At 52.1% G+C, this 14876-nt stretch overlaps 1 protein-coding gene across 1 annotated transcript in view; it reads right to left on the bottom strand.

Moving 5' to 3' along the window:
* Window positions 1–1165: 1165 nt before the first annotated feature.
* LOC103766317 (hydrocephalus-inducing protein homolog) overlaps window positions 1166–14876 on the bottom strand; it is a 50481-nt gene continuing 36770 nt past the window's right edge. Inside the window, exons 37-56 of the mRNA XM_029965563.1 lie at window positions 13510–13669; window positions 13242–13414; window positions 12886–13084; window positions 12160–12259; window positions 11516–11615; window positions 11146–11314; window positions 10648–10862; window positions 10266–10320; window positions 9435–9639; window positions 8834–9066; window positions 8103–8254; window positions 7139–7334; window positions 6549–6657; window positions 5697–5954; window positions 5251–5390; window positions 4700–4921; window positions 3408–3568; window positions 3092–3204; window positions 2185–2515; window positions 1166–1356 (exon numbers count right to left, since the gene is read on the bottom strand). Of these exons, the coding sequence (XP_029821423.1) occupies window positions 1194–1356; window positions 2185–2515; window positions 3092–3204; window positions 3408–3568; window positions 4700–4921; window positions 5251–5390; window positions 5697–5954; window positions 6549–6657; window positions 7139–7334; window positions 8103–8254; window positions 8834–9066; window positions 9435–9639; window positions 10266–10320; window positions 10648–10862; window positions 11146–11314; window positions 11516–11615; window positions 12160–12259; window positions 12886–13084; window positions 13242–13414; window positions 13510–13669 (3454 nt within the window). The 3' untranslated portion in view covers window positions 1166–1193. The remainder of the gene's footprint in view (window positions 1357–2184; window positions 2516–3091; window positions 3205–3407; window positions 3569–4699; window positions 4922–5250; window positions 5391–5696; window positions 5955–6548; window positions 6658–7138; window positions 7335–8102; window positions 8255–8833; window positions 9067–9434; window positions 9640–10265; window positions 10321–10647; window positions 10863–11145; window positions 11315–11515; window positions 11616–12159; window positions 12260–12885; window positions 13085–13241; window positions 13415–13509; window positions 13670–14876) is intronic.

Genomic DNA, 14876 nt, shown 5'->3' on the forward strand with positions numbered 1-14876 from the left:
GGCCGTTCCCTCCTTGCCCAGCACGGGGCCCCATCGCCCCAGAAATGCGGCGCTGACGCCGTTTGGCTCCAGGGACCCAGTTCAGCCCCGGCTGAGCGGCAGGATTGGAGCAGCTCCCGGCGGGAGAGGGACGGGCAAAGTGCTGCATTTCTGCCCAAACACTTGGAGAATCACGGACTCACAGGATGTTAAGGGGTTGGAAGGGACCCTAAAGATCATCTTGTGCCATCTCCCTGCCATGGACCTGGTTGCTCAGAACCCCCTCCAGCCTGGCTTTTTGAGAGTTGCAGGGCTGGAGCATCCACAACCTCCCCGGGCAACCTGTGCCACTGTCTCACCAGCCTCACAGTAAAGAATTTCTTCCTAATATCTAAGCCACATGTCCCCTCTTTCAATTAGTACCCATTACTCCTTGGCCTGTCACTACAGTTCCTGACAAAGAGTCCCTCTCTGGCTTCCCTGCAGGCCCCTCCAGGTACTGGAAGGTGCTACGAGGTCTCTTCTCACAACCTTCTCTTCTGCCTGTCACTGACATGGGTTGTCTTACTCAGCTAAGCTCTGGGACAGTGGCTGATGTTGGGAAGCACCTTGGAAACAAGGAGCAATGGACAATGAAGGCTGAACCTTCCAGTCCTAAGGAAAGCTGGATTGTAATAATTACTGAGGCAATGGTAGTGCTCCCCTCGGGCTAGGGTTCAGGTAGCAAATGCTCCAAGGCTGTCAGGGGATAACTGATCATTGCCACTCTTGTCCTTCACCCCAGCCTTTAGCCAAGCAGCTGAAGTTCCTGCTACAGTCAGTGCTGCTCCCACATTAGCCATGCAGAGTTCCTAGTGTGATCAAGGGACACTTCACCACCCCACCCATTACACAAAGGCCAAGGAATGGGAATTCCTAAGAGAGCAGAGCAGCCTATGGAGGAATAGGGGTGATGTCTGATCACAGCTGCTTTCCTGGAGATGGCTGAGCCCCAGCTCCCAACCAAGCACCACACGGACACCTGCTCACTCCCCTCCTGTGGATGTGGGAGAGAACTGGAAGAGTAACAGTGTGAAAACTTGTGGGTTGAGACAGTTTATTAGCTAGTACGTGGATGAGGTAGAGGATGGGTGTTGGGGGTTGAAGAGCAGCTGGGGAGGCTTATGGTGAAGGCTGGGAAACCATGAGCAGGAGAAGCCATGACATAAATGGTGTCACTCTGGTTTTGCTGACTGCTGCACCTTCTTCTTCGGCTTGCTGCTCTGGGTTTCACCTTTTTGCAGTGACGTAGAGCGTTTGAGATCAGCCTTCCGCAAATAGCCTTTCCCCATCACAAACACCGATGGGCTCTTCTGAGATGGCTTCAGGTTAGGAATGCTGGGAAGAAAGGGACGGGTGTTAGCCAGATGAACATTCCCAGCCAGCCAGCTGCTCGCCTGTCTCCTCACAGAGCACACAGTGTCACATCCTCTCTCCATGCAAGCAGCGAGCAGCAAATGAAACAGAACTGCACTCCCTGCCATGGAGGCAGCAGAGGTGGAAGGGCAGAAACACAACCAGTTATGGGCCTGGGGACCAACTGCAGCATATGGGGCTCCAGGCAGAGAAGGAGGCTGGGCTTGTCCCATAAGGAAGCATAGCTGGGGACTGGTTGGCCCCTTGGCAGCCATTCTGGATCTCCCATTCCAGATTTTGCAGCCCTCCAGGAGCTTAGTGTTTCATACAGTGTCTTTTCCCATTGTCTCCACACAGATCCAGAGACATCTCCACAGACATCTGGCCTTGGCCAGATGATCATCTTTCTGTGCTCTTGGATGCTGTGTGTTCCTGCTGCCTCTCTGGGGCTGGCTGTCCCCAGGGCTGCACGCTCACCACTCCAGTCAGAGGGACTGAAGGGAGGATGTCAGAGGATGGACCAGGCTCTGCTTGGTGCTGCCCATCAATAGGACAAGAGGCAATGGGCATAACCTGATGCAAAACAAGTTCCACCTGAACGTGGGGAAGAACTTCTTTCCTGTGCAGGTGACAGGTTGTCCAGAGAGGGTGTGGAGTCTCCCTCACTGGAGGTATTCCAGAACCCTCTGGACACAATCCTGTGCCATATTCTCTGGGATAACCCTGCTTGAGCAGGAAGGGTGCACCAGATGGCCCATCCTGTGATACCCACCAGGAGCATGGATTGGAAAGCACCTGGACATTTCTTACCTGCACAGCATTTCAGCCTTAAATTCCCCCACACGTGTCGGGCAGAATTTCACTTGGAAAATCTGAGTTTGGCCAGCAGGGATGGTGCCACAGTCAGGCTCGACGGAGAACAGCGGTGGGTCATCGAAGTCATCTGGATACAGTTCCATGGAGGAACTAACGTGCTTTGTAAGGCAGGTCATCTGGCTTGAGCGGCGCCGACTTGGCGTGGGCTGAGTAGAGTGGGGCAGACTTGACTGGGGCCGAGTTGACTCGAGCGGCGATGCCCAGTGCACCCGACTTGGACGATGCTCAAACCAGTGATCCACAGTAGCAGAGGACAAGAAATAACCTGCAGGAGGGAAAAGGGCATCTTTCAAAGACAAAATCCTTTGTTCCCAACAACTCTGCCTCCTGCTGCAGGTGGGTAGAAGAGAGCTGGGATGCACTTGGAGCACCTCTGGCCAAGTACTTTCAGCAGGAGATAGAGCGGCTGGGAGCAGGGTCTCCGCCTGCAGCACACACTCCCATGCTGGGGCAGGAGGCTTGGTTTTAGACAGTGACTTTGCATTTGCCCTGGAGTGGGGAATTGCATACAGACAGCGGCTGCAGGGCAGCTCAGTTGTTCCACCCTTGTTTTTCCCAGTCTCAGAGACTTCCCAAAGAGGTGCCCTGATGTCCCCCTTCCCAGTCCTGACCCAGCATGTGGCTCTCCTCAGAGCCCGGCTCAGCTCCTGTGCAGAGCACAAGTGGCAGAGCAAGAAGAGGAGGGGCTAAAAGGCAGAGAGGGGGTAAGGAGAAAACTCTCCAGCTGCAGCTGGGAAGTGGACAGGGATGAAAAAGCAATTAATGTTTTGGGGTGAAGTGGCAGGGTCTTCTCCCCAGGCCCTCAGCTACCAACTGAAATGTCCCAGAGCCAATGACTCACGCATTAGAGTGACCGAGTATGGCTTTCCAGAACGCTTTGATGGTCTTTCCTGCTCCAGATCCACCTCCCAGGAGTATTTCAGGGCTACTTTGCCTGTATTGGACATCTGGAAACTGAAAAACAAGGAGGAGGAATAAAAAGCATGTACTAAAGTAACACTGTATGGTGGGCTCCTGGTACCACCTTCTGCTGAGGAACGTCTTCTTCTCCAGGCAACTCTGCCACATTCAGAATTGCTGCCCTGGGTGGCCCAAACAAAGTATTTCAAAGTCTGGAAGTTTAGGAGGAAAGGGCCAACATGGTGCCCAGCACTCACGTGCTTATCTCTGTCTGGAAGGGCTCAGTCTGCTTCAGCTGAACCTCAACTGTGTCCAGTTTGAACTTGGCGTAGTCAACTTGAGCACTAAGGAAAAGCTCAACCTCGCGGCTGCTCTTCTCCAGGACGGTGTGAGTTGGTTCCGGGACTGCCTTGGCCACCTGCAGGCAGAGGAGGGAAGAATCACTGAGCAGAGCCCAGAAAGCCAGGCTGAGCTGAGAAATCCTTTGGCCTCCAAACTCAGCCGCATAGAAAGGACATTCAGGTTTATTTCCCTGGAAAGATGACAAAATTGGACTGTTGTACTACAGCATTGGTTTCTACCCACTGATCAAAGCAGTCACCACCACAGCTATTAATACACTCATGGGGATTATGGCCAGCTGTCAGTCCCTGTGCTTCAACCCTGAAGAGCCTCTGACCTTTTCCCTGGTCCCCTATAAATCCAGCAGGTCTCAAAGTTAGGATTAAGTTCCCCTGCTGGAGCCCTGTAGATGGAGAAGCCCAAGACTGACTAGTCCTAGAAAGAACTTCCTTCTCATCTTAGGAGAAAGTGCCCTCCAGATGGCACATGGGGGGTGGGAGCTGGCTGTGGGCATTTTGGGATGCGAATAAACTCACTGGGAAAGTCTCCAACTGCTGATGCTCTGATGGGGAAGTTGGGTTTACAGGACTTACAAAGTTCTCAGAAAGAACCTTCACCAAGACAAGTGTGTGTGGCAATAATGATAGAAAGCAAGAGTTTCTGGAGATGATGCTTCTCCAGACTCCTGCACAGTGCCTGGGCTGCTCCATAATGAGATATCCCCCACAAGACAGAGGCCACACCCAAAATCTCTGGTATCGGTGTAGGCAGAGCTCGGAGCTCATTGGTGTACGTGGAAGAGCACTTGTGCTGCTCTCCCCTTCAGAACAAGAGACAGAATGCAGTGGAATTAACTCCTTGTGGGTGAAAAGGCACCAAATCAGATGAAGAGATTTTAACACTGTAAAATGGGATAAAATCAAACGTGACCTCCCATTCAACATGGGCTGCAACACTTGGCTTGTGGCACAGACTGGCAGTTTGCATGTGGATAAAGGTCTCTTGCCCAAAGGCTTCCCCCTGTGGTGTGAGCCCACCCGCTCACTGCGCATCCGCCTCTCCCTAAAAGGCACTGCTGGTGAACCTCCCGGCTGGAGCCAATGCCCAGGGGAAGCAGGAGCTGCTCTGCCAGCAGTGCTGGTGCTCTGCTGCTGTCGGCAGGTCCTTTTGCAGAAGCTTGGTTAGCTTTTGCTGCTGTGCTTCTTACCTTCTCCTTGATAGGCCAGCGGGCTCCTGGTAATCTCTCATTGGTGTCCTCCCACTTCTCAGTGTACATTCCATCGTCCCAGTTGTAAACTTCTTCTGGTGGCAGCTGGTATTTGATCTTGTCCACCTTACAGTTCACAGAGTGCCTTTTGATGGTGACTGGGACTTTGGATTTCAAGGTCACTCTGATATCCTTGGCACAACCAGGCTGGAGGTGTCCCACCTAGGGAGAACCAGAGAGTCAAGACCAAACTGGAATCACTGGCAAGGGCAGCACTGACAGCAAAAGGGATTGATATGGCGAGCAGCTGTGCCGGGAATCTGCACCTCAGTGAGGATTTATGTGAGATTTGATAAAGCAAAGTATCAACAGAAGGTGCCACCTCCCATAACACGGAGCCTTTTCTGCTGGGCTGACAGCCCTGCCCCAGCCAGGGGGGATCTCCTGCATGGCACTGGAATGGGCTCTCACTCTGGTGACTCCCTGCCAGCTCCCAGGAACACCGGGAAAGGGTTTGAGCAACTGGGAAAGGCAGGGTTGTCCCAGCTCACCTTGGGGGAGAACTGGAATAGGGCGTCTGCCAGCCACTCAAACCGCATCACCTCCTTGCTGCGGTTGGTGACTGTGAAGGTCTTCTCGCAGAGCTCCCTGACTGCACAGTCCCCAAACTCAATGTGATTCGCTCTGATAGCTGTGAAGGAGAGTAAGAGATCTCAGCATGCAGTGAGGTCCATCCACCCCCCTCACTTTCAGAGACACGTGTATGTTCAGCTCTTCCTTGCACCAAGCCTCCCTCCCTCTGGGGGTCCCCAAGCCCGTGGCTGTGCTTGTGCCCAGCGACAAGCAGCACAGCAAACACTGCTCTGTGTGCACGGCTGGCAAGCTCACAGGCCCCCAAGTCCAGTGGGTGACAGCCCAGCCCTGGTTAGAGAGAGGACGTGCATGATCAGACATTTTCCTCTTCCTCGCTCTACCTTGGCAGCCTCTCCTCTCTTACCCTCAATGATGTCGTCCTCCAGACTGCCCTCAGCATTGCTCTTCTCGCTGTCTTCTGCTAGTCCAGGGAGGTTATCAAAGGTGAAGTCATCGTCGTAGCCTTCACCCACCAGCTCTATGTTGATTTCATTGTTGCCTGACAGTGGCACACGGATCTTCCCTTCCAGATGTTGGGCCAGGGTGGGTTTGAAAAACACATCAAACTCTGCTGACTGCCCGTGTTCCAGGAGCATGTAAGGCTTCTCAGGATGCTTCTTGGCTGCACAGCAATGGGAATCAGATTTAAGTGATACAGCTGTACAGAGGAAATATTTCCCGGGGTTATACGAGGAATAAGAGGTTGGAATCAGTTGCTTCTAAGCACAGGTTCTCCCACCAGTGGTTCCAGACCCTCTTCCTGTGTTCACAAGACTATGCCACCATCACACATATCACCACTTAAGCTGCTTAACCTCAGGTTAATGCCCAGCCCTCATTCCATCTGCTTCCAGCCAGCTCCTGCCGTATGGAAGGCTGAGCCAAGGAGTAGTTTTGGCTTCTGCTGGCTGGCTTGTGTGCTCAAGGGCTGCCTCCGTTCAGGCTGGTACCTTCCCACATGCAGCAAAGACCTCAGCCAGTCCACTGAGGTGGTGATAGTGCCCCACAGCTCAACCCACCGTGTCTCAAAGAACAGAAAAACTTCCTACAACTTGCTAGGAGGAAACCCTGCAAGGAATCCACAAGAAAAGCTCGGGGGACAGAGAGACCAAGGAAAGAAACTACGTCTAACATGTGGCTGCTGCTTAGACAAGCCAAGATCAGGGCACACCTTTTCCCTCTGTGAATGATCACGCTGCACAGTTAATGAATTTACCTTTTCCAGTGGAGTCCTCTTCCATGTCTCCAATGTGGAAGGCACGGAGTGAGGACTGCCTGCCTTTCATAAAGAAAACTCCCTTGTCATCCACGATGTGAACTGTAAACTGAGAAAAGGGAACACAGAGCACAGTGACATTGGTGTGAGTAGAGGCTGGCACGTGGATTGAGCCCGTACGGCTACTGGTCCAGCATGGGGAAGCCAGACCACCTCCCCACCTCAAACACAGCGCCCAGCACAAAGGTTAAGTGAAGTCACACAGGGGAAAAAGGGTGTTCAGAAGCATATGGATAAACAGGACAGACAGTCATGAGCAGAACGTAATTAAACCACAACTAATTTAATTAAAATGGAGTCAGCCAGTATCAAATGCAATTTCACGGAACTGGGACATCATACATGCCCACATGAGAACAAAATGTGAGCTGGGAGATGGGGGGAAAAACACCCCACCACCTTTCTTGTGTTCTGTTCAACAAGAACACAAAGAGGAAAGACTGGACAGAAAAATCACATTTTTTGGGACCTTTGTTCCATGGGACAAGCACTTGCTCCCAGCCCAGAGCACTCCCCGAGCAGGTCCTTACCTTTGTGGGTATGACGCCATCGTTACGAAGGACCAGGGGCAGTGCCTGTGAGTCCCCCAGCAGGAGCCTCCTGAAGCGCAGCACAGGGTTTCCTCTCTTGCTCCGAAGGCCTGGGTACTCGACTGTCACCTGAGGCACGTGCCCCTCTCCACTGATAGTGAAGGTCAGCTGTTGGGGTTTCGTATTCACAGAGCTGCTGGAGAGGCACAGAAACCATTTCAGCCAGAGCCTTCCAGAATAACAGTTCTAAATAATTTCCCTGATTTGAATCATGCTGTACAGCAGATAAATAATGAGGCACCAGATGAGACGTGGCAAATCCTCTGGCTGCAGTGATATGAGACATATGCAACAAGCAAAAGCACACCATGAAAACAGTACGAAGGCAAGAAGGGAAAACCAAACCAACAGCACCATCAGTAAAGATTATTTCCAAGGATACTACAAAAGGAACTGCTTGTTAGGGCAGAAAGCTGACTTCCCTGTTCCAATTCAGCCACTAAAGGCTTGGGGAAGGGCAGGTCAGAGCCCCAGTACACAGGTCCCAGGGAGAGGAACTGGGCTTCTCTTTGATAAGAGCTCAAATCACTCCCCTGATATAAAAATAGCTTAATGCATGCAGGGAACCACACAGGATCACTTCCTTTTACAGAAATAAGGAGGAAATCTTGACTTGCTGGCACAGAAACTGCTTCATCTAAGCCTTTTGTCCTTGGAAAGCCCCAGCTCAGCTGTTGCACTTCTCAATAACTTCCAGTTGGCTACCTAAGGCCCTCTCTTCAGAGTCCCTCACACAGGCTGAAGTATCCTCCCCATTTTTCTGCTCTGCTCTGCCTAACAGTTACTACCTCCCAGATCATCTCATGCCAAGTACTCTGCCTAAGAGTACTGAAAGCATTAGAGGCACCAAGAGGAGAGGCAGCTACCAGAACGGTCCCCCCCAATACTTCACAGGGTCACTCACCTTTTTGGGATAACAACAGAAGCTGTGAAAGTACACTGGTGGTCCTTCTTTTCTTCTGGAGTGAAGGTCACTGTAGCAAAGCCATGAGATAAGCCAGGAAGCTTCATCTCAACAGGATCCAACTTGAAGATGTGGCTGATGAGGTTGTGAGGCTTGGGGGGAACCCACAGTGCAGTGTTAGTGTCACATCTTTCAGTGTGACCCAGTACATCCATAGATGCATCCCTGGGAACAGCCCCAGACAGCCTGTCTTGCTTCATGCTTCCCTGGGCAGGCTCCTCCATCCCAGGGGATGCTGACCTTGCGCCAATGCCCAGGCATACAAAAGCTTGCTTTGATGGCTGGGTAGCCACCCCAACACATGTGGGAGGTTGGGGCAGCATGGAAAACCCTGCAAATAACCCAGGACTGGCCTTTCAAGAGAAGGAAAAGCCAGGAAATGCTCTGCTTTGAGCTCTGTCCCATCAGTCCGTAACAGCCCCTCTCTGAGTGTGCTTTCCAGAGATGTTCAGGATTCCCACCAAAGACCCAGAAGCGTGAGCCAAAATTTGCTTGAGAGATGTGGAATTCAATGCAAGTGCCCCCCTGGCATTGCTGCTCTGCCCTGCAGTTCGACCTGCACTGAGCTGGACTAGTCCAGCTGGGCCAGAGAATGCAATGATTCTGGAGAACAAGGCAGGCTCTCACATGGCCTTTAGAGAGCAGTGGTCACCTTGGCCTCTTGTTCTTACCTCTCCAGGCAAGGCTTTGATGGAGAGGACCACATTACATGGGATACTGCTGGCATTAGAGATCTTGAAGTAAGCTGTGGCCCGTTGCCCAACCAGAACTTTGGTGAAGATGAATGTGTTATCATCTCTGATGAACACACCATTGCCTTGCACTGACTGTAATGTCTGGTGGAGATTGATGTTGCTGTGGATCGGGTACTTCTCAAAGATGGATGTGACGTCTTCAACAAGTGCTGCAGACAGACCAGAGGGAGGGCTGAGGCTGGAGAAGCCTCTGCTGAATTTACCTGGACCCAGTTGGCCTCTCAGAAGGCTTCATAAGCCCTTTCTGCCCAGGTGACTGCAAAACCCAGCCTTGGATAAGAGAGCTCAGTCAGTGAGGATGGAGCTCAGTCAACCTCAGTCTTAAAGGGCATTGCTTTCCTTTTATGCTTCCACACATCCCTCCCAGCCTCTCCCCACTGGTGGACTTGAAAACGACTGCAACCTCTGAGGATTTTAAGGTGGGACTTCAGGACCAGGGTGCCTCTCTATGCAAGTAGCAAGTTTAGGTGCTGATCAGCAGCAGGACTGCCCATGGCAACCTGTGGACAGTACGTACCTGGGAAGCAGGACTCGGCAGTCAGAGTAAAGGGAATGCCGAGGGGATTGTCCTTGGGGTCTCTGTTGCTGATGTCAATGTACACCTGCTCCTCGCATTTCCCCTCTGCTCCTGCGTTGCAATCCACTGTGATGTTTTGCTTGCCCCAAGGACCGATGGAGCCGGAGCAAGGGGACACGGTGAACATGCCTACAGTGAGCTGAGCCTGCAGAAAGAGCACCAGGACAGGCTGATGCCCGACAGCCGTGCCCTGAACACCCCCAGCAAGGAGGATGCCACGCCTCGGCCTCCAGCTGGGCCCAAGCACCCAGTGTCAGGGCAGGGAAGGACGACTCCACAGCCCAAAGGCAGCCCCAGGATGAGATGAACAAGCCAGAAGGAGCTGCACGTCTGTCCCGAGTGGCAGAGAGGAAGGAGTTTGGTGAAAAGAATGAAGGTGGTAGCTGGGATCCTTCAACCTCCAGGGGTACAGGAGAGCAGAAAGGACTGAGAGCAATGATGGGAGAGAGGGAGAGGATTGGAAAGAAGAAAAAGCAAAGTTGTCAGTGCTCTACAGATTGGGAGTTCAGATGGGGACAGTTTGCTCCTGTGGTGTTCACAGATCTGTGCTGGCTAGCAGCCACCAAACACAGGACCTGCTCCCCTCTCTTGACCCCACAACTGCAGGTCAGAGCCAGAGCATGGGACTGTCAGTGGAACTGAGCAGATAATGGACTCTCCATCCCGCAGATCATGTCCTATCCCTCATGTCCTATCCCCAGCCTGGGCACAGCTGCATCCTCCCCCATCCCCTGCAGCACCACATGCTGGGGAGGAGCAGGAGCCACCCACCTGTGTCGAGTGCGTTTTTTCCCTGACCGAGGGGGCAGATTCCTCTTCCTGTGAACTGAGAGGAGAAAGCAGAGATGTGTCATGCTGAGCTCCCCTGCCTTTGTCTGAGGCCAAAGCTGGCCTTCCTCCCCATGGAGGAAAGCCTTCCTGCTCCCGATGGCCCCTGGAGAGCTGCCTGCAGCACGCATTGCTGCAGCTCATGGACAGAGCAGCTCTGTCACCAGCTTTGTCCCACACATGGGGATACTGAGGTGTTGTTTTCCTCCCTCTTCCCAAGCCAGCAATCCAAATGGACAATAACCCAGGTCTGGCTGCCTGTCACACACCAGCTGTGTGGTGGTGCCTCCTCAGACAAGAAAGGCTGGTGCAGGTCTTCTCTTACCTTTGCAGTGGAGGTGCTTGGTGGATGAAGAATTTGAAGTTGAGGGCGCCTTTGTTCTCTACAGTTAAGACCTGGGTCTTCTTGGTGCCCTTAATCATGGTACCAAAGTCGATGGGCGAGGCAGGCTCGATGCTGTACTTGCTGTACACTGCTCTCGCCGACACCCTCACTGGGATGGTGGCAACAGTCTCACCTCCCACTTGGGGATCAAAGACCTGCAACCAAAGGAGGGGTTGGTAAACACAGCAGAGGCCAGTCTCTACCCCTGTCCCCTGACCCCACCCCAGGTCTCCAGCAGCTCACCCTCCCTATTTAAAGGCCTCTTCCAGAGCCAGATTTACAGCTCTCTTATGAAGCCTCCCAAATGGTTCTGGAAGTTTTTGTTTGTGTATGTAGGAGAGAGGATGCCCCAGCTAAAAACTTCTTTGCCAAAGACACCTCTCCTGCTTATGCTCCCAAGACACACTGTGCTAATATAGCCAGGCCCTGGCAGCTCACCTGGCAGAGCAGGATGGGTCTGCTCTTGAGAAGCATTTCAGTCATAGGGTGGAAGAGGATCTCAACTTTCACAGGTGGTTTGGAGGCTTTCAGCACAGCCCTCTGTGGCCGGACAGTGAAATGAGATTTCAAGTCACCCTTCTTGGAACTTCCAGTTGTCAGCTTGAAACTGTGGAGAAAGGGAAAGAATGAAGACCTCTGCAGTTGAAAGTACAGGTGCCACCAGCACAGCCAGGACTTTGCATAGGACCAGAAAAAAAAGAAAAGGGAGCAGCACGGGAACAGGTTCTAGCCATGGACAGAATGGACAGAGGGAGAACGCAGGCCTAGGAGCCTGAGGAAAAGCTCAGCACCAGGCAGCTGGACTCACTTGTACTCAATGTCATATAAGCCTTTGTTCTTAAGACTGAGGACTTCCTTCTTATTATCAAAGACATTAATGGTTCCAAAATCAACGCTGCCGTCTGGACCTGTAGAAAACCCGTAGAGTGAGGTAAGAAATGGTGAATATTTGTGAGCTGCTGCAGAGCACTCCCGGTCACAAGCTACATAGTTGGAGTTCTTGTATGGCACAAAACCCTCTTCAGCAAGTGTCCCTTCTCAGAAGTGTTCTCTAGCTACTTGGCTGCCCTTTCTCTTCTTACTCCCAAGTATCTGCAGGGTAGAAGCCAAGGAGCTTGGTTTCCATTTCCTTGCTTCCAAGCACAAATCCAACTGCTTTATGTGCTGTGCTGAGCCTTTGGGCATTGCCAACTGCCTGTTCAGATGACTGTTGTTTCAAAGCACCAAATGCAATCTGCACATGAAGCTGCACATTTCCAAGTTCAGAAGGGAGAGACTCAAGGCTGTTGGTGCCCTGACAGTGCTTTACTTCACGCAGCTTGCAAGGTATGTGCTTTATGGATCTGTGCCACCCTTGCCTGCAATGCCATCCCCTCCCAAGGGCTTTGGTTGCCCACTTGCTAAGGTAGTAAAATGCATCTGGACTGTGTTGTCTGGGAGGCATCCACTGACCTTCAGGCATGTTGATGCTCAGATTAACATCATAAACCTCCACAGAGACTTTGATGGTTTCCGCATGAACAATGCCCAGGATGTTTTCTGTATCTGAAACCTGAGGCAGCAAGAAACAAACACTGCTTAGACCATTCTTTTGGAAGACAGTCTCTAAGTCCTTGTCTCTTCCAGCTGCTCCCCCCATGGCCTCCCTGGCTTGACAAGCGTTTGTGGACTCCCAAGCTTTCCTAACCTGCCCATTTCACAGGCTGCCCCAGTGGGATTCTGCTGCAGTAAGAAACCTTATCAGCCCAATTCTGCACTCCCACAGCAGGGAATGGTGCTGCTAAAGCACCCTTGAGAGGGCCAGGGCTGTAAACACAACCACAAGAAATGTGAGGTGTCCCAGAGCAGGTGGCATTGACAATTAATGCCCTCCTCTTCAATCACCTCGCATGCTTACTGAAATGCAGCCTCTAAACCACAGGGAAGAAAATCCCAGAAAGGGTCCAGAGAGAATGCTGGTCTGTACAACCAAACAACAGCCTTCAAGCGTGCACATCAGCAAGGAGGCTGTGGTACAGGCTGCGGATGCAGAGCCTGGGCACCCGGCCAACCCAGCACAGAGGCAGAAGTTGGGGCCACAGCACCCCCGTGTCTGTCAGATGCAGCTCTCTCTGTCCCTAAGAGCACACGGCTGCTTGCTCTGCCCTGCTCTGCCAGGAAGGCCCAAGTCTCTCTCACCTCCACTCGGATCATCTTATTTATGATGCCAATCTTCTCAGCCCTAAAATTCAGTTTAACTTCTAAGTCTTTCCGGGGCCCAACAACGCCCCTGCCTTGTGACACAGAAAAATCTTCTCCAAGGTCCTCCAGCCCACTCAGATGCCATGCCATGGGCAGTGGGCTGTCATTTCTAAGGACCAGGGTCTGGGTGTCAGTCCTGCAGAGACAGGAAAACATTCAGTGTCAGCTGCTTGGTGTTCACACCAGTCTCGCCATTGAATGCAGCTCGAAGCAGCTCTATCTGAGCCTCTGGAAACAGAGTCTAATCTCTTTGTCACAAGCCCTGGAGTGCCCTCAGCCATGGGATGACTGACCTGTGCAGAAGAAGCTTGTTGAATTGGAGCTCCTGGGGGCTGACCCCCAGCTTCACATGCACCCCTTCGCAGCACAGTCGGAACACCACTGGCTCTGCGTTGTCCTTGACGTGGCAGATGAGACTGTCTTGCATGAGGCCAGTGGAAGTCGGGTACGCCCAAATAGTCAGCTTCTGAATCCGTCCCCACAAAAAGAAATACAAAGAGCCCTCTGTGAGCAGGAGGAACGGCACTTCTGCGGTGCCTGCCCTACCTGCTCACCTCCTACCTTCTTCTCTTTGGGCTGCAGCCTCATGCTGGGAGGGTCCAAAAGGAATGTCTCTCCTCTGCTGTCATTCTCAAAGGAGAAATGGACCTCTGCCTCCATGGGGGAGTCATTGAAGATGGTTAACTTCTCACTGTTGTCGGGGCAGTTCTGTGCCTTGTACCTGTCCAGAGAAGGGGAAAAGGCTGCAGAGGAGACTGTTGCCCTCACCACACACCGAGGAAAGCACTGTGTGCCAGCTGCAGGAGGTGGCATTGGAAGACCATGGTCTAACAAGCAGGGGAAGAAAAAGGATCCCTGTCAGGGGCACGAGGCAAGGTATGTGTGCTCATCCTTGCCTGGCTTTGATGCCTGCCCCTATACCTGGTGCCTGCACCCCAGAAGCGTGACGATGCACAGGCCATTTCAAGAGTGTTTCACACAATATAAATTCAAAGGGCCTGGAAAAACAACAACACACCAGGCACAAGGGTTCTTTCCCCTTCTTTCTTGGGGTGCCTTCCCTGCAGAGGATAGAGAAAGGCTTTGGAAAAGATGTTTTCAAAATAGTTCTGCTTATCTGTTTTAGAAAGTCGTCAGACTAGCACGGGTTAGCTCAAAAGTGTGAGGGAAAGAAATCAAAAGCATCAATTCCCAAGGGGAATGTGAAAGATAACAAATGACCCTTCCCTGAGGTGTGCAACTGAATTTGGAGTGAAAGGGTTAAAGAGGCAAACAGAAATCTCAGACCATCCATCAGCCTGGCCCTCCAGAGCTCCCATGGAGACAAGAACTTAACTTCAAATATTATTAAAAAAATAAAAACAAGAGTGACATTAAAACCAGAAATATGCCAACAGCTACAATGACAACATTTTTAGGCAGACTTTTTCCAGCACTGCGGATGCACTGGAATCTCAGGAAAATGTAATTCCTGCTGTAGGTTCCCCTCTGACTCACACATATTGGCAGGTCAAATCACAAAATCTCACTACTATTAGAGATTAATGCAAGGTTTACAAAACCATCTAGAGAATACTTGCTTGTTTAGTCTACCTGTAGAGCTCAAAGCACTTGAAAAAGCACCATAAAGTTCGTTTCCTAAGGGGTGGAGCTGAGATGTGGAGGGGGACACAAGTTGCCCCAAGTCACCTTCGGGCTGACAGCAGCATGTGGCTCTGGACACCAGGGCACCCACCAGGTTGGCAAGGCAGCTCCTCCAAGGCTCATTTGCCTGTTATCTGCTCACGCTCACACATCTGTGGTCCCTCACCCCATGTGTCTGCCAGGTCTCTGCCTGGGACTGCCCTGCATTGTGCCACTGGGACAGTGTGTCTGCAAGTGTGTCCAGGAGAGCACAAGGCCCTGGAGATCCCCTCCCGACATCTCAG

Source organism: Manacus vitellinus, unplaced genomic scaffold (genome assembly GCF_001715985.3).
Source record: "Manacus vitellinus isolate BGI_N305 unplaced genomic scaffold, ASM171598v3 scaffold_10_pilon, whole genome shotgun sequence".
In the NCBI taxonomy this organism is placed as follows: Eukaryota; Metazoa; Chordata; class Aves; order Passeriformes; family Pipridae; genus Manacus; species Manacus vitellinus.